This window comes from Vigna umbellata, chromosome 1 (genome assembly GCF_029865625.1).
Source record: "Vigna umbellata cultivar VRB3 chromosome 1, Vumbellata_1.0, whole genome shotgun sequence".
Classification (NCBI taxonomy): domain Eukaryota; kingdom Viridiplantae; phylum Streptophyta; class Magnoliopsida; order Fabales; family Fabaceae; genus Vigna; species Vigna umbellata.
This window is the reverse complement of record NC_142165.1, coordinates 73,258,541-73,286,247: the sequence shown is the minus strand read 5'-3', so window position 1 is coordinate 73,286,247 and position 27,707 is coordinate 73,258,541. Positions and strand designations below refer to the sequence as shown.

The window sequence follows — 27,707 nt, the reverse complement described above, 5'->3', positions numbered from 1 at the left end:
CTACTCGGCCATTCGGCCTCACAAGTATTCGGCCATTCGGCCTCATAGGTGTTTGGCAATTCGGCCTCACAGGTAAGTGTTCGGCCCTTCGGCCTCAACTGCTCGGCCATTCGGCCTAACATGTATTCGGCCATTCGATCTCATAGGTGCTCGGCTATTCGGCCTCACAGGTACTCGACCATTCGGCCTCAACCGCTCGGTCATTCAGCCTCAGGTGTTCGACCACTTTGGCCTCAATCGCTCGGTCATCCATGGCCTCAAGTGTTCAAGCATTCAACCGTTCGTCCTCAAAGGTATTCGCCACTCAGCCTCAACCGCTCGGTCATCCATGGCCTTAGGTGTTCAAGCATTCGGCTGTTCGGTCGTAAAGTGCAGATAATCACATCTTGCATACAAATTACAAGAGCGGACGCCATAAATTCGTTCGTGCTGAGACACTCAACCAGGGAAACGCTCTCAGACTTGGGGCATGTTCGCTCAAAAACACCCAGCGTATTGCGTATAGGGATACACTCCCTTTGGGTCATGAACACCCAAGCACATTAAATATAGGGATACACTCCCTTTGGGTCATGAACACCCAAGCGCATTAAATATAGGGATGCAATCCCTCTAAGACATGTTCGCCCAAGAACACCCAGAACATCAAACCTAGGAGACCACCCCCTAGTCTAGGCCATGTTAGCCCAAGAACACCTAGCGCACGCCAACATAAAGGCATCCCTATTCCATAATCGAGCATAGAAGACAAGCCAGTCGAGCAGTCGTTTCTTTCAAAGATAAACATCTCAAACAAAGCACAAAACATACAATCAGGCAACAACAATTTCAAAGGAATAATTACTAAGGCAGAAACAAAGACATTTCATAAATCGTAAAGGTGACAGTACAAATGTCTATGATGTTTACTATATGTTCAAAAGAGTCTACACTATTGCAGGGGTAGCATCATCTTTTGAGGAGGCCGCCAGATCTTGATTCAATGATCTGCAATAAAGAGGCCCTCACACCAAGCACTAGCCTGAAGTCCTATAGTTAACCCTTCCATAAGACCGAACGATTAACTCGGACTTGGGGGCCATTATGTATAATATGATATCCGGGCCGAGCGGTTACGAGAAATAGCCGATCAGTTACGTCCTAACCTCATGTCTATGTTGGGCCAATAAGTAATTGGGCTAGCATTTAAGTTATTATTGGGCTAATAGTCCAGCGAAGGATAAAATAAAGATATCTGATTAAAGATATTGATAAAGCTGTTTATGAGCAACCGACTGGATTTTAAGGTAAGTCTGTTTATATTTTATTAGGCTTATGATAACCTATAAATACAGGGCCAAGGTTGATAATCAGGTACGTTCTACTGACACTCGAAAATACTCCTTAATGATAACAAAATCACTTTCTTGAGAGCTAAGACTCCATAACCTACGCCTAACTTGGGTGTCGGAGCATCTTTTGCAGGTCCCACAACACCCATACCAAAACATTATCTACCAACGTTAAAATTAAGTATTTCTAACATTTTACTCTCAATATATAAAATCAAATTCATTCGACTTAATCTAACATAGTTATTGTAAGAGAATTGAAGAGAATTGAATAGCTTGAGAAATTGGGTTCACTAAAAATGAATAGTTACTTTCAAAAGGTTATACACATATTGTATAAGTAGACTATGAATTACTTTTTTTGGAATTTCATTTATACAAAATATCACTATTAAAATTTTGAGAAATACATATTATAAAATTAATTAATTCATTTGAATATAATATTGCAATACAATGAATTAGTATATATATATATATATATATATATATATATATATATATATATATATAAAAGTAGTCTTTTATTAAAATTTCCATATGAAATAAATTTCTTGAAAAATTTATCTATTTGTGCTCAAGTCCTTCTTATAAAATATAAAACGAAATGAGCATGCGTATCAAAACATACAAATGACTAAATTTTTGGTAAAAAAATAAAATTAACTGCCTTGTTGAAATTGATATTCTAAGAAAGTTTATTAATTTTTTCTACATACATTAAAGCTCACTTGAACTTTTCTTTTTTACTTTCTAATTCACAATCGTAATAGTTACATTACAATTTATGTATAAATCATATAACCCGTAACCTTTTGTAAGTTTATTCTATTAAACAACTCTTCTTATTAGTAAGTTATTTTGTAAATCTTTTGAACGGTTTTATAGAGACCTTACCATATTAATGATTTTAATTACAGAAAAATCCCAAGTTTAACTTGAGAGATTTTTTTTGTGTGTAAAAGTTCAATATTTTGAAAATTTTAATAACATATTTATATTTTAAGGATTAATTTGAATAATTTTCTAATGCAACACGAAATACGTTAACTAGCGAAGGATTATTACGACGACTTTTGGGTCGTCAGTAAAGTTGATATATCGAAGGATTTATCGACGATCATTAGAGATGGTGATTATCAAGGGCTTATGTCCGTTGGTAATGGACAACAAATTTACCGAAGATTTTTGACTGTCGGTATAGGCATACACTTAATGAAATCATAATTTGGGATTTCCCTCTTCCATTTTCCCAAATTCTCTCCTCGCGAAAGCTTCCCCCTAACTTTCACTCCCAATTTCTCTCCACTCTCCCTCGCCCTAATCTCTGTCTCCCTCTCTCGTTCACAATCTAAAACCGTCATTGCTATTGTTTCTCACTTTCTCTAGGGCCTCTTTGTTTACGAGGGTGGTTTGGCGGCGTGAGGAGGTGTTGTCGCTACGTTAGAGGGTGGTGTCGCGGCATGGGCAGAGCTTCTAGCTGGCAAGGGAGGCTAATCCAGGGTTATGTGACGAAGTGACTTTTGCTGTGTGAGAAGGGCTTCGTGAGAGAGGGTATCGGAGGTGTTAATACACCTAGGGTTGTCGAAGAAGGGGACCAAGGAAGTCAGAGTGAACAAACATATCCTATTAGATGGGAAAATTATTCTTCATTGTGTGGAACACCAGGGTAGATTGTAGTAAACATTGGTTCAGATATTGGTTCATCTAGATTTTTTTTGTTTAGTCCTACCATTGGATGAATTAATTTCGAATTTGTACTTGATTTTTCTTTTAAAATATTTGATACCAACAACCCAAAAATTTTTGCACATGAAATCATTGAGATGAATTAACCTACATTAAATATTACAATGGTATTAAAATGGACTAGAAGAATATGAAACATGATATTCAAAGTGGCCAATGGTTTTTATTGCATATTGTTCCTCTTATTTATTTTTTTACACAAGCAGAGTCAAGACATTTTATGCATAGTTGATGAAGGGGCTCATACCATATTTGTTGGTGGTGGTCAGCCAGTTTGCTAATGTTCATATTCCTATAAGAGAATGTTTGCAATGACTTCAATTTCTTCATTCTGATTGAGTTGTCTATTGTTTAAATTTTGACTTGTTATAATAAGACAACTCATTTTGTTTGTTTGGGTTGTTGATGTAGATTTGATCGTGATTGGAAAAAGATTGAAGCATTTCATGGATCAAAGTTAATTTTGCAGGTAATTTTAAATGTAAAATTTATGTAGAGGTCATTAATGGGTGTAGAAAGAGGAATACTACAACAGTTGAAAGGATAATGATGATATTGATTGGTTTGTGTATTGCAAATTTGCATGAATGTTGCGCTGGCAGTTTTACAATTTTTGATGAACTTTTCATAATTGATTGATGGTGTATATAAGTTATTATGCGGGTAAATTGTATAGTTGGATTAGTATTATTATGCTTGTGCATGACTTTATGGTATATATTGATTTCAATTATATAATTGTATATTTTTGGATCCGTTCAAGTTAGTTTTTGGTTAATAATTTGTTTTTAAAGTTAAAGATAGGAATTTAATGTGTGTAGTGGTAACCTCTTTAGATGTGCTTACTTGTAAGAACTCTCCAAACAGAAAGAACTACTTCATTATAGTTTAAATTGACTACCTAAGACCTAAAACTAGCAACTAAACTAGTAAAACAAAGGTAAAAACTAACCTAAATTCCAAAAGCAGCCCAAACTACTTGGATCAAGTAGCTTCATCGCAACTATTGGCTACTTAAAACCTAAAAGGTGTACTAAATAGGTTAAATGTTTAGTGTTAGGCCACTTCTGGTAATTGACATTGGAGTTCTCAGAGTTGTCAAACGAGCCTAAAGAGCCTCCAACTGTGTAATTGTTTTAAGCATGAGTAGATCCTAAGAGAGAGAAGAAAAGGAGAAGACAAGAGAGATAATATTGTTGGATCTTCTTCATCTTCCTTGTTTCATTCTTGTTGCCCCACTAGTATTTCCCCATCTTCTTGTTTTTCTTCTACATCATTGTCTTACAATTATGAATACAAGAAACAATTGTTCCCTCCTCTATCTTCTTCATCTAACACTAGAATAAGTCCCGCAATTGTTTTTGTGTCATTCTAGCTATTGTGTTTTTCATCTCTGGTCTCCTTCACTTGCTTTCTATATTCCTTCTAAGGCACATGTCCTCTTCGTCAATTTCGTAGTCCAATAACTATAAACCTAAAATAACAAAAAGTGAATCAATAGTAGAAATTGGATTATGTAGAGAAATGTCAAAGAACCTAAGATGTATCCTATTTAAGATTGTATAATACTATTGTAATAAGTAAAAAAGTTAGAATTAAGCCTTATATAGGATTATAGCTTGGTAGTAATAAATAACAAAAGGTTGTTAGTAAATTCTACATGAATTGTTCCATCTGCCATGCTACAATTTTAGATAAACCAAGTCATGTGACAATTGAACTTCCATTGATCTAGCTATTGCAACAGGTCAGTGTAGGTGAATCTAACTAAACTTATGGCTTTTTTGCACTCCAAACTTATCCAATTGGTTCAGTAGGTCATTCTTTGACAACTTCAATCTAACTATACAAATTGTCCAACTAAATCACCGAAACATCTTCCAGTAACTATAGAAATTAACAATATTTTAGAAAATATACAGTCCAGCTAAATCACCAAACATCTTCCAGTTGTGTGTTTTCAGTTGTATTGGTACTCTTATATGTGTGATCCTTATTTGATCCTTAGTTCAAATTAGACAATCTATCTATAACCTACAATCGAAGAGCCAAAACTTAGTAAAATGAAAAACATGCAAATCTGTAAAAATCATTCCAAAACAGAGGTTAAATCTATTTAAACAAATTTTTGAATGACTAAAGAAAACTAGAAATCAACTTAAAAATTAATATCTTCAAGAAACTAAAAATTTCAATACTCAAAACCTACCAAAGCACTCTAAAACTAGGCTAAACAAGCTAAAAGTAAGAATTAAACTAAAACAGAAAGAAACTTGTAAAGAAACTTCGTAAGAAAGTCTTAAATGACTAAAGAACTAAAGAACACTTCAAAAGTCACTAATTCTAAGAGATTCTAAAATTCACTAATGATAGCCTAAAAATACACTAAAACTAGTATAGAAATGAGGACTGAACTAAATTGATATGTGGAACTGTTAAGAGACTTTGTACACAACTTTTAAATTGTGAAAGAAAGGTAAAAAGAAGTCAAAGTACAGAAACAACAAGAAAGGAAAAATATGACTGTTAAGCACCTATAATCCCACTTAAAAACATACGCTAAGGGTAGCACTATGCTACAATGACTCAAAATTTTTATTCCTAAGCTATCTAAACAAAACACTCACCCTTTAAACAAATTCAATATGAAATTCAATAAACCAGAAAAGTAAAATGAAGTGCAGCTTTGTAAACAAGTTTAAAATGTTAAAAGAAAGTTAAGAAACAACCTAAAACCTACCTCTCTACAAAAACTCAAAAATTCACTATTGAGAACCTAAACCTATGCTAAAACTAATCTCAAATCATTGTAGCAGCTCTAAACTAACGGATGAAACTTTAATGTAATTATCTAAACATGTTTTAAATGGTATAAGACTATTGAAAACTATGGTAACTGCTGAAAAATAGGAAAGAAATCAAAATCTGCTTATGAAAATCGGAAAGATGCACTAGAAAGGTCAAAAATTGAAAATTGCACTAAAGTAACCTAAGAATGTGCAATGTTCTTATCCTGACAAGAGTAAAGTAGTTAAATGAAGTTAAGAAAGATGTCAAATTGTATCAAGTAGCTAAATATAAAAATTGAAGTACTTGAAACCTAAAAAGTGTTCTAAATAATTGACAATTTCGAAATTAACCTAAACTAACCGAACAATGTGTAATCTTCTTAGCCTAACAAGTTTAAAGTACTCTTATGAAGCTAAGAAAGATGTCAAATTGTATCAAGTAGCTAAATCTCAAAATTTGGGTACTTAAAACCTAAAAAAGTGTACTAAATAGGTGAGAAAATGGGAATTCATCTAAACTAACCTAACAATGTACAATCTTCATATCCTAACAACTTTAAAGTACTTAAATGAAGCTAAGAAACATGTCAAATAGGAAGAAGTACCTAAATCACAAAAATTGAAGTACTTAAAACCTAAAAATTGTTCTAAATAGGTGACAATTTTGAAATTGACCTAATATAACCTAAGAAAGTAAAATGTTCTTATCCTAACAAGTTTAAAGTACTCTTATGAAGCTAAGAAAGATGTCAAATTGTATCAAGTAGTTAAATCTCAAAATTCAGGTACTTAAAACCTAAAAAAGTATACTAAATAGGTGAGAAAATGGGAATTCACCAAAAGTAACCTAGCAAAGTACAATCTTCATATCCTAACAACTTTAAAGTACTTAAATGAAGCTAAGAAACATGTCAAATAGGAAGAAGTACCTAAATCTAAAAAATTGAAGTACTTAAAACCTAAAAAGTGTTCTAAATAGGTGACAATTTTGAAATTGACCTAATATAACCTAAGAAAGTAAAATGTTCTTATCCTAACAAGTTTAAAGTACTTAAATGAAGCTAAGAGAGATGTCAAATTGTATCAAGTAGCAAAATATCAAAATTTGACTACCTTAAAACTAAAAAAGTGTACTAAATAGGTGAGAAAATGGGAATTCACCTAAAGTAACCTAACAAAGTACAATCTTCATATCCTAACAACTTTAAAGTAGGTTTAATCATTCAGGAAGTCCCTTTTTTGGAGCAGAATCTCAATTTCGTCCCTTATTTTTTCGGTTTCTTAATTGGATCCAAATTTTTTGAAAATTGCAACAATTGGGTCCCAACCGTTAAATTGGGCCCAACGACGTTAGGCTATGTTTGACGTGGCACGCTAGATCCCTTTTGTAATTGACGTGGCAGGCGTTAGTAAGGAAACTTTTTTTGACATGAATAACTATATTTTTTAAATTACAAAGAAAAGGAAAGTAAAAGAACCCCTCAACCCCCCTAATTCTCTTCCACCAAACCCTCTTCAACTCCCACATCCTCACAGACCCAGAAGAGATCAAGATCCAACTCCTATTTCTCCTTCTGTCATAACCACCCCAAGAACACAACCACACTCAACACCAACTTTCACGACAACATTCAGATACCGAGAATGTCTGAAGAATCATGCTGCCACCATGGGGGGTCATGTCACAGATAGGTGTGGGGAGTTTATGCCAAATGGAGAAGAAGGCACCCCAGAATCCTTCAAGTGTTCAGCTTGTGAGTGCCACCGCAATTTCCACAGAAAAGAACCTGAAGGCGAATCATCACAACATGTTCTCAACTACCACCTCACTTACCCCAACAAAAACAACAGAAACATTGTCATTCATTCTCCGCAATCTTACCTTCAGTTACCTACACCCCACCTTCATGGGGTGGTGGCTACCCCTTCAGGTGGGCCGGTTCAGCCCGCGATGTTGGGCTTTGGGGGGATCCAGATGAGTCCTCAAGCGAAGATCTCAACATGTTTCAGACCGATGATGCAGGGTTATTGTTATTAGTGCACCACTGTCATCATCCAAGAAGAGGTTCAGGACAAAGTTCTCATAGCAACAAAGGATAAGATGATGGAGTTTGCTGAGAAAGTGGGGTGGAAGATCCAGAAACAAGATGAACAGGAACTGCATCAGTTTTGCTCTCAGGTCGGTGTAAAAAGACAGGTTTTCAAGGTTTGGATGCACAACAGCAAGCAAGCCAAGAAGAAGAAGCAAATGTAAGCCTAGATTAAATTGAATCTCAATCCCTAATTCCATAAAATTGAATCTCAATCCCAATCCCTATATTCCATAAAATTGAATCTCAATCTCAATCCCTATATTTCATTCGTACTTTCCTTTTCTTTGTATTTTAAAAAATATAATTATCCATGTCAAATATAGTTCGTCAATTACAAAAAGGGATCCAGCGTGCCACGTCAAACACAGCCTAACGCCGTTAGGCCCAATTTAACGGTTGGGACCCAATTGTTGCAATTTTCAAAAAATTTGGATCCAATTGAGAAACCGAAAAAACAAGGGACGAAATTGAGATTCTGCTCCAAAAAAAGGACTTCCTGAATGATTAAACCTTTAAAGTACTTAAATGAAGCTAAGAAACATGCCAAATAGGAAGAAGTACCTAAATCTTAAAAATTGAAGTACTTAAAACCTAAAAAGTGTTAAAATAGGTGACAATTTTGAAATTCACGTAATATAACCTAAGAAAGTAAAATGTTCTTATTCTAACAAGTTTAAAGTACTTAAATGAAGCTAAGAGAGATGTCAAATTGGATCAAGTAGCAAAATATCAAAATTTGACTACCGTAAACCTAAAAAGAGTACTAAATAGGCCAGAAAATGGGAATTCACCTAAAGTAATGTAACAATGTACAATCTTCATATCCTAACAACTTTAAGGTACTTAAATGAAACTAAGAAACATGTCAAATTGGAAGTAGTACTTAAATCTCAAAATCGAAGTACTTAAAACCTAAAAAGTGTTGTAAATAGGTGACAATTTCGAAATTGACCTAAACTAACCTAACAATGTGTAATCTTCTTAGCCTAACAAGTTTAAAGTACTTAAATGAATCTAAGAAAGATGTCAAATTATATCAAGTAGCTAAATCTCAAAATTTGGGTACTTAAAACCTAAAATAATGTACTAAATGGGTGAGAAATTGAGAATTCACCTAAAGTAACTTAAGAGCGTATTCTACACATACTAACAAGTCTAAAGTAGTGAAATGATGCTAGGAAAGTGGTCAAAAGCAAAGAATTCCCTAAACATGAAATTTGGTGGTGTGGTTGATGAACATTTTGCATAATTTGGTGGTGTGGTTGAAGCATATTTTAGGATCTTCCTTATTGGAAAGACAACTTGCTAAGACATAACCTCGATCTCATGCACATAGAAAAAAATTTCTTTGACAATGTCTTCAACACGGTTATGAATGTTATTGAGAAGACAAAAGATAATGACAAAGCAAGAAAAGATTTACCTTTGTATTGTGGGCGAAAAGACTTAGAGTTGAAGAAACAACCTAATGGCCCATTGTTCGAACCAAAAGCAAATTACACCATGTCAAAAGACGAGGCAAGAATAATTTGTGGATGGATCAAGGAGCTTAGAATGTCAGATGGATATTCTTCTAACTTGTCCAAATGTGCCAATGTTCAGAACGGTATTATTCAAGGGTTGAAGAGTCATGATTGTCATGTATTCATAGAGACTTTCATCCCTTTTTGCGTTATGTTGTTTGCCAATGCACGTGTTAAATCCATTGATTGAAATCAATAACTTCTTTAAAAATTTGTGTTGCACGACAGTAAAGGAAAATTCCCTAAGAAAGACGAAACAAAATTTCCAATTATTCTTTGCAAATTAGAAAGAATATTCCCTCCTGCATTCTTTGTTTCAATGGAGCATCTTCCAATTCATCTTGCATATGAAGCTTGGCTTGGGGGACTAGTGCAATACAGGTGGATGTATCCCTTGGAATGGTTTATGGGAGAATCCAAACGTTCAGTTAAAAATAAAGCTAGAGTAAAATGATCAATTTGTGCAGCTTACTTGCATAGAGAGACAACGTATTTTTGTTCACATTATTTCTAAAACTTCATTTTGTCCCCCACTAATGTCAGAAATGAAATGCAATGGCAAGCTGAACCATGTCAAGGTGTATTATCAGTTTTTCGACAATCAGGCCGTCATACAAGGAAAGAACTCACTTATTGGTTAACTGATGCTGAATTCAACTCTGCTCATGTCCATGTCTTAATCAAGTGCAGTGAAGTTAAGTCGTACCTTGAGTATGTCATCATCCAACTCTTACCTTTGCAATGGTTAAATTGTTATACATTAATTCATTTCATTCGTACCGGCTTATTTCTTATTGCTGAGCAAGTCGCAGAAGAAAGACTTCTGCTCGAATACATTCAATGTTTCCTCAATGATTCAGATATCAGGTCTTTTTTTTCCTATGTTTTGAGCAAGGTTAATTTGACTCTTGTTGTAAAATGTTTTTGGCATCTTTATAGGTTTTTAACTAAACATTAACTCCCACGGTTCAAGAGTTAAGAAATATCTCCAATTGACCAATGAGATGTGCGAAATAATGACACACTTACTTCACTAATGGTTACAAATTCCATACACATGAATGGTTTATAGGAGAGAAAACAACAAATTGTGATATGTACGTCAAGGGCCTTACAGAGGGTTCTTATGATGATTTCTACGACATCATTCATAAAATATATGAGCTAGATTACAACAACACTACATCTCCAAACAGAGTAGTACTTTTTTATTTTGAATGGTTTGATCCTTCTAAAGATGGTACTAGAGTGGATCCTAGGTTTCACATTGTCGAATTGCAAATGAGATTAAGATATTGACCGTTTGATCCTTTCATTCTATCAACTAATGTCAGCTATGTTTATTATCTGACATATCCACCATTTCGCAATATTGAAAAACGTGGTTAGGTTGTTGCAATACAAACCAATCCTAGAGGTCGCATTGACTCAAATGAAGTTGGAGAAGATGTCGCCTATCAACTTGACCAAATGTTACAAGTGTAGCAACCGGGATCGCGACGGGACGACGACCCGAAAAACAAACGGGTTTGAGAAATAAATTTGTGGAGTCGCCACCATAATTTATATGGAAAAACTATGGAAAACCAAAAATAAGACATGGTCCGCGGAAAGTAGATTTTTAGGTTCGGGAATCGGTTACGCGTAAGGAAGGTATTAGCACCCTATCGTGCCTGCCTAAAGGCAGTACCTTTAATTAAATGTAAAAAGGTTGATGTGGTTTTTTTTTAATGTTTAATTTTCCCTAAAAAAAAAGATAAAGAAACTATTAAGAGACAAAAAAATATTTTTTGTTTTATGAACCCGACAAGATTGACCTTGGTCCTACGTACATCCATTTAATGGACAATCAGGGATCACGTAGTTCTTTATGTAGAAAAAGGTTTGTGAGTTTGTGTAAAAAAAATATTATAGATTTATTTGGATTTTTGAAGAGTGAACCCGAAAAAAAGATTTGGTTTAACAAGATTGATATTTTTTATTTTAAAGATTTTTGTATTTTTTTTATTTTTAAGAACGGTGGGAAAGAGGAAAGAAACCGACCATAGGTCTACGCGTACTTATATTTAAAAAATCATGATTTTTAAAAGAACGTCATTTGTGTATAAAAAAAATAAAACCTTTAGAAAAAAACCTTCAAATTGCAACAAAAAGAAAAAAAAGAGGGTGTGAAGATGATGTACCTTTTCAGCTTTCAATACTCTCTAATTCTTCCTTGGTAATTTCTGTTGGCAGAGTTCCTCTAGCGTGATAAATTACTTTTCTCTATACTCTCTTATACCTTTTCTATCTCCATTATTTCGTAGTGTCTCTCTCTATCTTTTTTTTTCCCCCCTTTTTCCTTCTTCTTTTTTCTCTATGACAGAGTGCATATTTATATACACACATTGCAATATTATGGAAATCTTGCCTTAATTGTGAATTAATTGACAGTAAAACAAAACAGGGAAAGAAATTGCATGGTTGCCAGAAAACAAATTAAATAATATTCAAAACATTGATTATCATTATTGTTAGAAAATCATAATTTCCTCTTTAAAAGCAACTGATGCAACAAATTATGTTAATATACTATTTTAGTTATTGTTTATAATTATTAGCATAATATTAATTCAAATTTTTACCATATTAAACTAACATTTCAAAAATATTGTAGTAAAGTCATTATTTTATCCCTTTTTATCCATCATTAATTATTATCTTATTTTTTTTTTTTTTTTTTTAAATATTTACTTACCCGGACGAAATTGGATGTTGACAACAAGCACAATAAATTATTGAAGTTGAACGTATAACTGTATTGCACGACCTTGATGGTCATGTAGATGAATTACAAGCACCAATACAAGGACGAAAAGAAGAAGAAGAAGAAGAAGAAGAAGAAGAAGAAGAAGAAGAAGAAGAAGAAGAAGAAGAAGAAGAAGAAGAAGAAGAAGAAGAAGAAGAAGAAGAAGAAGAAGAAGAAGAAGAAGAAGAAGAAGAAGAAGAAGAAGAAGAAGAAGAAGAAGAAGAAGAAGAAGAAGAAGAAGAAGAAGAAGAAGAAGAAGAAGAAGAAGAAGAAGAAGAAGAAGAAGAAGAAGAAGAAGAAGAAGAAGAAGAAGAAGAAGAAGAAGAAGAAGAAGAAGAAGAAGAAGAAGAAGAAGAAGAAGAAGAAGAAGAAGAAGAAGAAGAAGAAGAAGAAGAAGAAGAAGAAGAAGAAGAAGAAGAAGAAGAAGAAGAAGAAGAAGAAGAAGAAGAAGAAGAAGAAGAAGAAGAAGAAGAAGAAGAAGAAGAAGAAGAAGAAGAAGAAGAAGAAGAAGAAGAAGAAGAAGAAGAAGAAGAAGAAGAAGAAGAAGAAGAAGAAGAAGAAGAAGAAGAAGAAGAAGAAGAAGAAGAAGAAGAAGAAGAAGAAGAAGAAGAAGAAGAAGAAGAGAAGAAGAAGAAGAAGAAGAAGAAGAAGAAGAAGAAGAAGAAGAAGAAGAAGAAGAAGAAGAAGAAGAAGAAGAAGAAGAAGAAGAAGAAGAAGAAGAAGAAGAAGAAGAAGAAGAAGAAGAAGAAGAAGAAGAAGAAGAAGAAGAAGAAGAAGAAGAAGAAGAAGAAGAAGAAGAAGAAGAAGAAGAAGAAGAAGAAGAAGAAGAAGAAGAAGAAGAAGAAGAAGAAGAAGAAGAAGAAGAAGAAGAAGAAGAAGAAGAAGAAGAAGAAGAAGAAGAAGAAGAAGAAGAAGAAGAAGAAGAAGAAGAAGAAGAAGAAGAAGAAGAAGAAGAAGAAGAAGAAGAAGAAGAAGAAGAAGAAGAAGAAGAAGAAGAAGAAGAAGAAGAAGAAGAAGAAGAAGAAGAAGAAGAAGAAGAAGAAGAAGAAGAAGAAGAAGAAGAAGAAGAAGAAGAAGAAGAAGAAGAAGAAGAAGAAGAAGAAGAAGAAGACGACGATGATGATAATGACGATGATTGAATCTTGGACATCTATTGTAGAAAATTTAACTAGCATTTCAAAAACATTCCAATTAAGTTATGCAAAATATCATTTTAAAAGTTGTATGCAATTATTTTACATTCCCTTTAATCTGTACTGATCCTTCCTTAGTCTTTTCTATTGTTTTACTTTATTTGTAACAATTTCAAAGTAATGACAGAAGAAGGTTCAGAACATCCTGATAAAGGAAAGGGGCTAGCAAGGTCTAAAAAAAGGCAACGGTAGGCACCACGTTATGTGCTTAGGGTGCCTGCTACTCTGCCTACCACTACTGCCCTCAATCCATCGTTTGTGGGACCATCACATGTAGCAAAACCCCCTCTTTTAGTTGTACCAGACATTCCTCCTACCCCTCTAGTACACCTCTTATTCCCCCTGCAACAGACTCTCATCCTCCTCTTACAGTAGACATTCTTCCTCCCTTGTGGTTATTACCTCCACTCCTCCCCCTGACCCTACTTCTAGACATTCTTTATCTTCTATACCAGCTTCTGAAACTGCCACAACATTTGTTGATCCAGATTCAGCAGGTGATTGTGTTGACCCGCCTCTCCATGATCGACCATGGATTGAGCCTTTTGGTCGAGGGTAACACTTTAATCCTCTTTTTAATTATTTTGATGTTTTAAGTTTGTCTTAATGCGATTGACGCATGTTATCTTTATATGTAGGTTTGTTCCATCCTGGTTGCTTCCCAGACCATCACACAATCAATTAAGCAACAATATTTGAGTCAATTGCCTACTTAGGAAGCAATACCAATAGCCGATAGAGAGCCATTCTAGCAACATTTTAAGGTGAACAACCCATTAAACTAATTGTCATTCTTATTTTAGTATGTTCATTATTCAATGTCTCTTTTTATTCTAACAGATGAAGGTGCAGTGGAAACCTGAACATGAAACTCAAATACCAAGAAATTTCCACAATAAAACATCTCATCGGTTGTCAGAGATGTTTAGGGATGCCAGCTTGGCAGGGGAGCGGCTGGGCGAGCACATTTGAAACTCTTTACTCACTCATTATAATTCAGCAGAGTTTCACAAGAAGTGTGCTACAGCCCAAAAGAACAAAGCTTCTGAAAAGGGTGACACCCTACATACCGGCGGGTCGATCATGGTTCATGAGCATGCCATTCGTATGGTAAACCTTCATTACTTTTATGTTTCTTTCATATATAACGTATGTATTTTCTCTTTCATAAATTATGTTACAGGCACAAGCTCTGGGACGGGCGATCCATGTTAATGAGGTCTTTGCACAAACTCATATTCGGAAGACTCATGTAAGCAAATAACACTACTACTAGTAATTTTTATTTATGTTACTGTATCATTCTCTAACTTTTAATGTTTAAACAGGAAGTTTTTTTTACGAGACTTTCACAGGTTAGATCCGGACATGGGTAAACTCCTATAACGGATGATGTGAGTAATGAAGAAGACAATGACATCCGTAGCACACAATGTTGGGTCAATGTCGTTGGTGGGAAGAAAAAGGAACGAGTGTACGGTGTAGGAAAACTGGCTGTAAACTACACAACAGCGAGAGGAGGTATTCTGAAGCACCAACCTTCTTCTTCAACCACCATTGTTGACGAGGCTGTCGAGCGCCTGACAAGGCTACTACAACAACGTGACCAGGAAAATCGTGATTTGAGAGACAAATACAGTTCATTGAGACATGAGTTTACAAACTTTAAGTCCCTGGTCATGAGAGCGCTGCCTGAAGCTGCACAACTTCATTCCACCGTCCCTCTGACCCAGCCACAACACTCCCCATCACCTGTCGTCCCTTAGCAGCCCACATCAGTCCAACCCACATTAGTCTAGCCCACACCAGTCCAACCATCTACAGAGCACTAAGATGATGAAGATCATTCTGATGATGACTATGTAAATTATTAGTTTTATTTTGTTATTGAACATAGTTGTTAGAACATTTGGATGTTAAAACATTTATGATTTTGCTACATTACATTTGCTCATGTCTTTCAAACATATACATTGTTGGTCTAGATGAATATATTGTTTTATGTTTTATGTTTCATGTTTCATTTACAAATACAAATCCTGAAATTTGAACAATACAAATGATCTTATATTGTTGTTTACTCCATCAATGATTGAATGATTTTGGGATGCATATTATGGAGGTTTGTTTGTGGTTTGAAAATGTTATGCAGGTCTGTATGTATTGTGATCATGTTATGCAGTTTGTGTAGTTGGATTAAAATACAAATATAACTTGATTTTGCCTGGTTCTTACCGACGAACTTACCGAGATCTTTGTCCTTCGGTAATGATATGACCGTCGGTAATTATCGAAGGACAAAGACTGTCGGTAATTATCGAAGGACAAAGACTGTTGGTAATTATCGAAGGACAAAGACCGTCGGTAATTATCGAAGGACAAAGACTGTCGGTAATTGTTATCGACAATGAATTTATCGACAGATATGTGGTCATCGCTAATATGTTGGTAATTCCATACTACCGACGAATTTTGGTTGTTTAAGATTGACTATGGTTGTCGGTAATACCCTTCTTTTTCGTAGTATGTAAGCATATCACACACTAAACTTGAATGAAAGATAATGATGCAATAGGAAAATTACAACAGTAGAAAATTTCCTATCCTAACTTGTTAAAATAGATACATTTTAAAAAATTAATTATATGAGTAACTTGTGCTTAGAAACACAACTCCATAATCAAGAAGCCACTAATGCATAATTTCAAATATTTTTAAATAGATTAAAGTTTTATTTAGAAGTCAACTATATTTTTTTTTACTGAAGTAAACACAACTTCAATAAAAAATAAAGAAAAACCATACTTTTCAAATCCAGTCTAATTAAAAAACTATTTACCTGGTTAACATTTAAAACTATTTACCTATATATTTTTGGAAATATTACTCATTTCAGTAAATTGCAAAACATAAACATTAATTGAATACAGGAGAAGCTTGTTTTTAAAAATATGACAGTATTGTTTTGAGTTATGAGGTGAAAGAAGATGATTGGTTGTTGGGGGTGATGGAAGTGATTATGCATGAAAGCACTTAAAAAGTGCTTTTCCATGGATTGGTAGGAATCATAGTTGCTCCTATAGTAACGTAAGCTTTAAGGAAAAGATAAACGTTATAATTCTTCTTATTCCAAATATCAATGCATTATGCTCTTGCTTATTATGGCTTTTCTTCCTCACAGTGGAACAATGTTAATTGTGTTCATATATATAAAGTTGCAATGAGAAGTAGAAATAAGTCAACTCCCATCTAAAAAGTACTATAAGTTTGTGAGAAAGTTTTGAAATTAACCATTTGTGGTGGTTGCTGAATAAAAACAACGCGTTTTGGTTATTGCTAGTACATATATATTAATGTATACGTGTTCTGCAACACAAATTAGTCAAAATACAATAATGGTAGATTGTGAGACACTTAAAAGGATCTACTATACGCAAACTACATACTGCACTTATAATTTTCAGAATGCGTATAGAAACTGATAGTAACATATACAATAATAGATATGGATTACACAATTTACAATAAAGGAAACATTTACATAACATCATAGTTGTTATATGTTGATGTCTTTTAGTTTAACTATTCCAACTAAGCAAGGTAAACTACAACTAGGTTGTTTTATTTGTATGATTCAAAAGAACTATACAAATCTACAAATAAAAGATAACTTAGGCAACTCAACAAGTTTCGTCTAAAACTTCAAAATCTAATTTATAGTGCAAAGTTATAGCAACTACTTTTGAACCTCTTTTTTCTATAATACTTAATGCTAGATGGTAAATAAAACAAAGTCAATGGCATAATAAATTCATTTCAAAATCTAGTGATTTAAAGGGGTAAATTATAAATCATATTTCATTGTAAACAATTTGACATAATTAAACTCATGAAACTATAGAGTGTGTTTGTTATTGCTTTAACTTCTCTTTTACCATATTCTTACCTAATGTTGAATTCAAACATTTTGAAATGTTTTTATTATATTTGTGCCTTGAATTTTGGAAATTTATATTTCTATCGGGGATTGAAACTTAATTATGATGTTTTCATATATTTTTGATGTTATTTAGTTGTGATGATCTAAATATCTTTACATGATATGACTCAAATAAACATATTTTAACATTATTTTTTTTAAATTACTTATAAAACATGCTAAGAGAATCTTTTTCTATTAGAAATTATATCTCAAAATAAATAATAAATAAATCTATTCTTGAAGGTTATTAAAGGAGTCAGGGTTTCACAATAAAAAAAATAAGAAGGATGAAATAAGAGAGTTACTCCTAAATTGAAGATTAATTTAATCAATAAAAATTGATGAAAAGAAAGAAGGATGATGAAAGCAAAGGGAAGAGGATGAGTGAAAAAAGAGCTTATGGTTTTTGTGACTTATAATAAAAAATTCATAAGTTCTATTTCATTCATTGTATTATTAATACACTTGAATCTTTTAAGATGAGAACCTATCAAAAATATCTCACACTAAAAAAAGTATGAGTAAACTCATAAAAAATTATAATACCACTTAGAACTAAAAATTTTACATGTCTTTTTTTAATATATTGTTTAACTTTTTATTTTTATCTGTATTAAGACTTTTTTATTCAGATTATCAGTCATTACAACTAACATGTTGGCATGGCAAATATGAATTTGATGTATTTATGAAAGGCTGATTTTCATTCCATTATGTGTATCAAAATTCATTGACTAGAATGAATCAATGTAAGACCTTTCTTATAATGTAATATACGTTAACTATTAAGAATATAATAAAAAACAATAAACAATATTTCTTATTCTCGTTACTAAACAGAAAAAAATTATTTTGATTTCTTAATTATACACTGATTATATGTGAAATTAAAAATCTGATAAATAAATCATGGTCAATATATCTCTTATTGTCTTTGTGTTTTTTCCTAGTTAAAGAAGGTGAAAAGTCTAAACATTAAATTATTAGTATCGGAGAGCTTTTCAATTTATTTCCATAAACTTTTTAGAATAACGTAAGAAAATTACTAACTTATATTAGTATATGAAAGATGTATCATTTTAAGGTAATTAAGTAAAACGTTGATGGTAAGAAAAATATGATAGGACTTATACTGGACATGTATAGTAGCATTTGTTTATTACAAATATTGTGTAATTTATTAAATTATATTTTATAACCTATCATGGTAATTTTGTTAGTAACATAATTGATATATTCTATAAAAGATAATGATACTTTGACAACATTTTTTTGATAATATTTTAACATTATTTTATGTATTATTTTGTGATTGATTTAAAATTAGTTAATAATAATAATAATAATAATAATAATAATAATAATAATAATAATAATAATAATAATAATAATAATAATAATAATAATAATAATAATAATAATAATAATAATTATAAACACAAACCAATGCGAATCAATCACAAAAACAAAATATAAATGATGTTAAAATATTATGAAAGTATCTAGTATAAAATCATTGAGAAAATACTGATTTATCTCACAGACCATTTGACGTGACCTGATACCGTTATTCGTATAAACTATTGGGGATAGTTTGGTACAAAAAATTGTTAGCTTTCCGTCAAACTAATACGTTTGGTTTAACTCTTAAAAACTAACATTATCAGCAAACTACACTTTTAGGAAATTATTTGAAATCATGCTTTCAACAATAGCAACTTTATCATCTAACTTTTCTAATTTTAAATGAAAAAATTATTACAAAATTATCATTTTATTTTTATAAATCATTTAATATGATAATAATTTAAAATTTTATTAAAAGTAAAATATTACTTCTTTATTTTTAGAAATTTTATGTGAATATATTTAGAAGTGTTTTTACTAGTCAGAGATTTTAGTGATTCTTAAAATTTATAAATTCTTATATTCATGATTTTCAGTTATGAAAAATATTTCTCTTGTTTAACCATTATAAGAGAAATTTATGGAAAGAAAAAAAAAATCAGCCATAAGAAATGATATTTTACAAAGGTTTATTTTAAATTATTATGATATGTTATTATAATATTCATATGTTCAAACACAAGTTATGCTTATAGAGGTGTGAAAAGAGATTGATGTATTTCATAGGTCATTTAATAGAATTATGTTTGGTCTGCCACGTATTTGAAATCAGAATTAAATTCTGTATCTGGTCCAACTTTATGTAAGATCATAGATTATTTTACCCACTTTATAACAAATAAAAATAAAATTTAAAAATACTAGAAGTAGAATATATATAATTTTTAAAATTTATGTCACAGTAAATTTTAGTTTTAGATATTAATTGTTTGATATATAAATTAATATATATATATATATATATCTCTCAAAATTTATTAGTAAATTCCAATGAAATAAATGTAAAGCTGGAATAGCTCAGTTGGTTAGAGCGTGTGGCTGTTAACCACAAGGTCGGAGGTTCAAGCCCTCCTTCTAGCGAAGTAAGGTTTAAGCTAATTTATATTTTAGCAATTTTTTCCTAAGCCTTCCAACTTTTTTTTTCTTTGGTGTTTTGGAATTGGAATCTTTCATTTCTTAGGGTTTTCTTTTCATTTTTGTGGAGAATGACCCATAGTAAATTGCTTGGTTTTAGAAAATAGGTACATTTACAACTATCATTGTATTACATTGATTTATAAATCTAAGTGTCGATCTAGCAAAAATTCAGTTTAACTCAGATACTAAATGAATTTGTTGGATTTAATTAATGTCCCAACTTATAATTTGATCTGTCCTATGAAATTTCGAAATATTTATTTTGATAAAATAAATTCTCATAAAAGTATATTATTCTTATTGATTAAAAATACAAACAATGATGTAATAATTTGAAGTTAAAAATAAAAAATAATTACACGAAGTGTATATATGCAGAAAAAAAGGAAGTTGAGAAAGAGGAACGGAAGGGATGGCAAGAAAGGCAGTATATATATGTGTATATTATTTGTCTTTGAAGATATACAAAGAGTCGTGGTGGAACTGGTGTGTTTCAATGGATAAATAAGAAAAGCTACGAGGAAAACAAAACCGAGAAATGGGAAAAAGAAAATAAAGAGAAAAGAAAGTAAAGTAAAGGGTTGATCTCTCTACCTATTGATGATTCTCTATGATTCCCTTAGGGACACTTTACATTTCTTCCAGGTCCACCATAGTAAAAATAATTCCCCCATGCTTTATTAAACCCTCCTTGTATGTGGTAGCAATTGGGGTGATCTGCTAGAACCTTTAGATTCGACAAGGGAATCAAGCTGTTGTCCCAATCCACAACTTGCATATTCCTGAAATATGAAGCTTTTCCAAAACCCTCCTCTGCAAAATGCCCACTACCCATTTGAGTGGAAGTGTGAGACCCCGATAACCCCGAATTCACTATTTCTCCACCAAAGTGAATCATGCTCGCATGATCCCTTAAATGGCTGAACAACGACGATGGCCAGTACCCAACTAGGCTCCCTCCTCCAAATTCAAGCCACCAGTTCCCATGCTTTGGATCCTGCCAAATAAACCAAACCTTCTATTTTTCAGCTGAATCTTAAAGAAGAAAACTCTATGGGAGTTACACCACATTATTCTTATGCACTCACTGCACGCGTCTCATGTTCCACACTACTAAAGTGCTGCTGCACATATTACTGTGACGGGACACTCTACACAGTTTTTTCTCCTTTTTCTCTCTGTCATTCTTTTATCTTTCGTATAAATCATTACCCTGCCAAATTTTTTAATCACCTTGTCTTTACTTAATTTACAATTCTTCAATTCATACGCCTAATAATCACAAATTCATTTTATACACATTTAATAAATTTTAATCATTTTATCACATTATGTTGTCATACTATGATGACTTCGCAATAGAATAAAGCTGTGCATGTAAAATTTAGATTCTTTTCAGATAAAATGTTTTTTTTTGTCCTTTTTATATTTTGAATTTCGGCTTTAATTTTCTTAAAAGCTTTTGCCCGTATTTTCTTTCTTTAGTTTTCCTCAAACACTGTATAAATATTTATTTTTTCTATAAAATGTTATCTAAATCACTTTTAAAATAAAAAATAACGTGTTTTAAAATTAGAGAGAGTAAGAAGTAAAAAAAAAATTAAGACAAACTAAAACTGAGTTGCGAAAATTTTAGAGGATGAAAAATATTTATTTTTTCATTTTTTATGAGATAATTCAGAGGTAATAAGAAAGTTCCGAAACTGTGGAGAGCCCCACATTGACCATCTTTTCAGTTTAGATTTTCGTTTAGTTTTTGGCACCTTTGACTACGAGAATTGCATATTTTGCTTGACTAAAAAAAAGTATTGAGGTCCGATGGTGGACGTCACCCTTCTATCATCAAAATCCAATGCTTTATTTCACAGATGGGACCCTTAAGCTGATTTTGTGTAAATTATCCATTATCTTACAACATTAACTGTAAATTAAGAAAGTGGACTCTTAAATCGTTTCATTTGTGACAAGAAAAAAGAAAACGGAACCTAACTTTCCTCCTTAACAGTAAAAAATATCTAAAGACAAAAGTAACGAAAAACAAAAACCTTAAAACATAGGCACATGTTTAGAGACATGTATCAAATTGTAGACAAATTTCCAAAGTCAATTTGGTAACGTGAACAGAAAATTACCTTCCAAATGAGTAAGCTAATATCAAATTGGCCACCTTGGTATGAAGAAGTTGGAGAGATTGCTGCTCCAATTGCAATTTTACTGTTGGTCTGAACAAAGCCTGAACAGAGTAAATTGTAACACCCAGTTGCCTGGTATGCATCGGTCTGCAAATAATGACAATTATTAATGATTTTGAATAAAACTTTTGTTACCAGGTATCTTACAATTGAAGCAAAAATAATTATACGTAGTATAGTTTTCCACCTCGTTTTCCTTGAATAAATTTACTTACCGTCCAATAAGTAAAGAATCTAGGGTACCTGTCCCCATATAGCCCCGGGCTGACCTGCATAGAAAATTACTTGAAATTAGCTTGATTGGCTAAAGTACAAAATTTAATACATGGATGAAAAGGAGATGTAGGTGGTTGAATATGCTAACTGCCTTTTGAATGCGTAACCAAATGGAATGCATTTAAGAAAAAAAATTGAAAGATAAAGAAAATAAATAGTAGAAAGTAAAGGAAGAATTAATTAAGATGAAGTAATAATGATAGCAACATGCCTGCCAACCAGCTTCAATGGTGTTTAGATCATCCCCAAATGAACCAGAAATGACCCACATTTGAGACAGGCTGAATTCAGATGGGTTTTCCACAACGGGTGCCCACACGTTTATGCTAGCCTTTGCTCCGTAGTACGTATCCCCTGTCACATACCCAATTGCATGCTGTGCAGTGTGCACCATCCACATACTTTTGTTAGACCAATTTCAACATATCATAATTAAGCTTCGCATAACAATTTAACTCCCCAGTTTCTATAATAAAAAGATAGAGATATTAAAAATACCCCCACTTCCTTTGGAGCAACAAGAGAAACAGATATTTAACTAACTGTGAAAAACATAGTAAGAGGCCTGATGGAGTACACTGCTCTGATGTGGTTTAATTTACTTTACTTTCAAAAGGGTATGATAAAGAAATGAAACATTCAACTTCCATACGCTTGCTTCTGTAGTTTATTCTTACTTCACTTTCTTTGAGAAAAAGAGAAAAGGGAAAGATAGAAAAGAATATCAGAGTTTGTGTTGCTTTCTATGATTGCTCTCAAGTAATATACCTCATGTCCATTGCCGCTGGTGTCCCTTCTGACACGGTTCAGTGTTTTTTTCATTCCAAATCTGCGAACAGAGCTAGCTCTTAAAATATCCTCTTCCCTTGTCCTTCTTATCGGAATTGTCCCTTCCGGACACCACTCACCAGACAAGCTCCACAACTGAAAGTTCTCACTCAGATCATCATCCATTTGGTTATGCCCTCTCGGTCTTTCTGGGGCATCCTACACACACAAACATGAATAAAAATTACCAATTTTTTTAGATAAACTAAAACTGTAAAACACACAAAACAATAAATACCAATGGTTTGTGTCCTTTCAGTAGGGGATGATCGAAGGCTGGTTGCTTATGAGACATAACACAGTCTATTATATCTCCATCAGGACTCTGCTCAAAATACAACACAAGCATATCAATTATATAGTCTGGAAAGAAAACAAGACAAGGTGAACAGAAGAATAATTTGCACAAACCTGAATTGTCTTAACAGGAGGTTTGTTGATTTGCTGAAGCCGAGCTCTTACGGCGTTCAACTTGCGCAACTCTTCCTTTGGCCGAAAAGTTTGATTGGCAACTGGGTGGTTACCAAATTGCGATGAATGAACAGGACAAAGGGTAGATACGACAAGGAGGAAATGTAGAAGGAGAGAAATGATTGGGGAGCGTAAACATAGGCCGAAAGCCATGTTTGGGAAACTTCCTTCCCTTGTGTGTGTTGACAAATTTGCGTGTGCTTGTCCACATTTGTGTTTTCTTGTTCCAGCAACGGAACGAGGTTGTGTGTTTCTGGGTTTTGATTTTGTCCATGGAAACACATCTACGGCCATGTCAAAATAACGTAGGACGAGGACGAGGACTCTGAGAAACTTTAGTTGCACTCTTTCACTGTTTTCGAACAACCTTATTCTCTCACTTTGTGTGTGTGGCGCTACGAACAACTAAAACTTGGACCAAACTTTAACCTCCACGATCCTCTTCTGGGTCGGCTTCTCTTCTAGTTTTGACCATGCGTGTTGGGCACCTTTCAAGTACTATCTATTTATATGGTGTGGGAAATGCTCTTTTCTTTTTCAACAATCATCCTTTTTGTTTTTTTATGTGTATAATTTTTGTTATTTTTTCAAACGTACGTATGGAAAACATAAAAATATTTAGAGTTATGAAAGTTTTATATAGTTTTATGACGTATCCATTCTTCAAAAGAAGTAACTATATAAAGATTTTCTTTTTCTTAATCAGAAAAAGTAAATGTAATTGTTTGTGTGCTTTGATTTGAGTTGACTTGCAGGTTAAGAAAATTGTTACTATATAAAATAATATTTTGGATTGCTTTGATTTTTATAAACCATGTTAACTAAACTTGACTGAATGTTGAAAAGAATAGCTATCGTTACACTTTAAACCGTTCTCACATAATGTTGAGAAGGTTTGAGTTTAAAAGTTAATAGATAGTCCCCTGGAGCGTTGTTTGAGTTTAAAAGTTTACTATAAAATTATAAAACTATAAAAAAGACAAATATTTTGATACAGATAATTTTTTTACATTAATTTGATGCTACTTTTTTTACTTTTTACTTTCTTTTTAAAAAAATAAAAAACTTCATTTTTTTATAATAATTTTATTATTATATATATCAAATGAAAGTATTATTTATTATAAAACCATCACCTTAAAAAAGTAATTGTATAATTTATTTAATTCGACTAATAGTTCTCTTAATAATAAGATTGAATCATGCTAAATTTTGAAACATGTCCAGTGAGAATTCATGGCCTATTAAGGATGGGTCGGTGGTCTAGTATGCATAAAGTCAAATCTATCTCAATGCCTGGAAAATATATTTGAAACTTTCAAAATATATATGAAAGTGATTGTGTGAGGTTCTTAATATATGTACTTTGATAAAAAAAAATTATGCAATAAAAGTCCATGTAACTTAATTAAGTTTTTATTTGTTGAAGTGTTGATGGTTTTTGTGAGTGATATAAGTGTATAAACACAAGAATCACATATTTGTAATGACTCTACATCTGTATATCCTTAAAAAAATGGTGGAATTCTGTTAACAAATTCTAAACAAGAATAAAGAAAATAAAAGAAATCGTAGAAGAAATTCATATGGATGACTGTCAACATACATGAATTTACTGTGAAGAAGAATTCGATGTAACATATTCGTTTACCTATATTCACCACTAACGTAACAAACAATTGGTTTTTGTACCACTCGTCAGAAATTCCTATGTCTCAACTCAACACTAAGGCTTGTTCACTTGAAAAAGATGCCTTGTTCACTTGAAAAAATGGTTGGAAAATATTTATGAGATGTCGATAGGTTAATCAATACTAGATCGTACAAGTATATTTGACATTACATTTAACTCGTTATTAAAGATTTTGGCAGCTGTATCGAATCACAAAAATATTCATATTATATTGAAGTTAAAGAAAATATATTTATCAATTTAAATGTGTTTTTTTAGAATTTTGATTCAATACTTGTTTTATCTATTTTTTTAAACCAAATTAACTCAGCGTGATATTTTAATTAAATTGACTACAAACAACTATTTTTCGATTTAAAGTAGATTGTGTTGATTTAAGATTTTACAATTACTGTTACTACCGAGTAGGATAAACCGATCGGGCATGCTTAGTCAATATCGAGTAGGTTGGACCGATTGTCCAAGAACGATGGAAGTGTTAATCAGACCGACCAGGCATGTAAGGGTGATGGAAGCCGATCATTCCCGGTCGGACGCCAAGGTAATACTTGCGAACTCTCTAGCCGTTCGCTGGAGACAGCTTTTGAATGTCCATGAATGCGTAATTAATGATGTAACGGTCATTGTCGAGCAGTTAAGGTGAGCATTGATCGTCATTAAGAGGTAAGTTAATGGATAATATTCTTTGAAACCATATAAATAACAATCAATTAAGAAGGTAAAGTCTGATTTTTACTAATTTTTACTAGACTTACGGAGATAAATTCTGACTTGAGCGTCGGAGTGTTCCTTGCAGGTCACCCCACTTTGGCAATGAGAGAGGAAGAGTCAGGAGGTAGGGCGGAAACGAGAAGGACCGATCGGTGAAGGAGGAGCGTTCCCGAGCGGTAGCAGCAGGAGTTTCCCTCGGTCCCTTTCAGCAGAAACATTTTAGCGCCCACCGTGGGGCCGAGGATTTTTGAAGACACCCTATTGAAGCCATAAGGATGAAGTAGGACCCGACAACGTTTATGCAAGAGATGAGAAGAAGGATGGAGGCAATGCAGGCAGAGATTGAAACCCTTAGGGGCGAGCGTGATGCGGCTAGAGGGGCGTAAGCTAACTGTCAATCTTCCGCACGCGCTGCAACACCACCTATCGTAGAAATGTCGGAAATGGAGCCGGACTCGGAAGAGGACACAGATCCTGCCGAAGGCAGTCATTACCACGGGGAGGATCAGAGCGAGGCTGGCTCGCATCGGACCGCAAACCGTCCGATCCTAGCCGGCCGAGCGAGAGCTCTACATCCGTTCACAGCGACAGTCATGGAGGAACAAACTCCGGAGAGGGCATTCCCGGTCCTGGAAAAGTATGATGGGTCAGGCGACCCAGAGGAGCATTTGAGATCTTTCGTAGACGCCATGACCATCTACTCCCCCAATGAAAATGTGTGGTGCAGAGTTTTTTCCTTATCAATAGAGGGGGAAGCGTTAGCATGGTTCCATTCACTCAGACCTCGAACCATCAGTAATTTCGCCACCTTGAGGGACATGTTCGAAAGGAAGTTCTTTGTTGGTAGAGCTCTCAATTTGACATATCTGGAGTTGACAAATATAAAGTAAGAGAAGGGAGAAAGTCTTAGAGACTTCATGGACCAGTTCAATAGGACCGCTCGACAAGTAAGGGGAGTAGGCAAGAAGTTCACCATTAGCACTCTGGCCACCGCGTTGAGGCCTTCCCCTTTCGCCGATAATTTGTTTGCGGAACCCCCATTAACCTTGGATGAGTTACAAGAAAGAGCTGCTCGGTTCATCAGAATAGAGGAGATAAGGGCGGTTCAAAGGCGACAGCGAGAGCAGAGCTCTTCAGGGTAGGAGAAGAAGGAAGGCAAAAAACCGTTCGTACCTGACGAACGGCCAAAGGGTCAGAAGTACAGAGGTGGCCCGAAAGGGGCTAGATTTGAAAAGTACACCCCATTAAATATGCCAAGGGCTAGAGTTTTGGAAGAAGCCTTGAGTGCAGATCTTATTCATTTAAGACCTTCTTGGTCATCACCCAAAGCTGACGGGACTAAACATTGTACCTATCATCTAAATATAGGACATAACACCAAAGACTGCACGATGTTGAGAGATAAAGTGGAGGAGCTGATCCGGGCTGGTCACCTAAACAAGTTTGTTAAGGAGGAACGGAGGACGAGAAGTCCACCCAGGAGGGCTAGGGTGGAACGAAGTGATAGAAGAGATGACAGACGTCCAGATCGCAGGCGGAGTAAA

The 27,707-nt window shown here is 33.5% G+C and overlaps 1 protein-coding gene, 1 non-coding gene and 1 pseudogene across 2 annotated transcripts; 2 read left to right on the top strand and 1 right to left on the bottom strand.

The window, feature by feature from the left end:
• Nucleotides 1-120: 120 nt before the first annotated feature.
• LOC124841900 (zinc-finger homeodomain protein 2-like) lies at nt 121-8,123 on the top strand (annotated as a pseudogene).
• Nucleotides 8,124-19,861: 11,738 nt separating this feature from the next.
• On the top strand, nt 19,862-19,935 carry TRNAN-GUU (transfer RNA asparagine (anticodon GUU)). Its single transcript has one exon. It is a non-coding gene; the product is annotated as a tRNA-Asn (tRNA).
• Nucleotides 19,936-20,405: 470 nt separating this feature from the next.
• Nucleotides 20,406-24,233, bottom strand: LOC124841902 (protein neprosin-like). The gene is made up of 7 exons (XM_047318278.2): nt 23,700-24,233; nt 23,527-23,613; nt 23,229-23,447; nt 22,672-22,836; nt 22,400-22,453; nt 22,125-22,271; nt 20,406-20,989 (listed from the first exon to the last, which is right to left on the bottom strand). Exons 1-7 carry the CDS (start codon nt 24,051-24,053, stop codon nt 20,612-20,614), a joined length of 1,404 nt encoding a protein of 467 aa, XP_047174234.1. The 5' UTR covers nt 24,054-24,233; the 3' UTR covers nt 20,406-20,611.
• Nucleotides 24,234-27,707: the final 3,474 nt, after the last annotated feature.

What these genes read in the sequence shown, in the direction of transcription:
- LOC124841902 (XM_047318278.2), bottom strand. Translation starts at nt 24,053, where the DNA reads ATGGCCGTAGATGTGTTTCCATGGACAAAATCAAAACCCAGAAACACA. An exon ending in CTCCTGTTAAGACAATTCAG is followed by an intron (nt 23,614 to 23,699) that starts GTTTGTGCAAAT and finishes TATTTTGAGCAG; the next exon opens with AGTCCTGATGGAGATATAAT. An exon ending in TTAGCTTACTCATTTGGAAG is followed by an intron (nt 20,990 to 22,124) that starts GTAATTTTCTGT and finishes TTTATTTGGCAG; the next exon opens with GATCCAAAGCATGGGAACTG.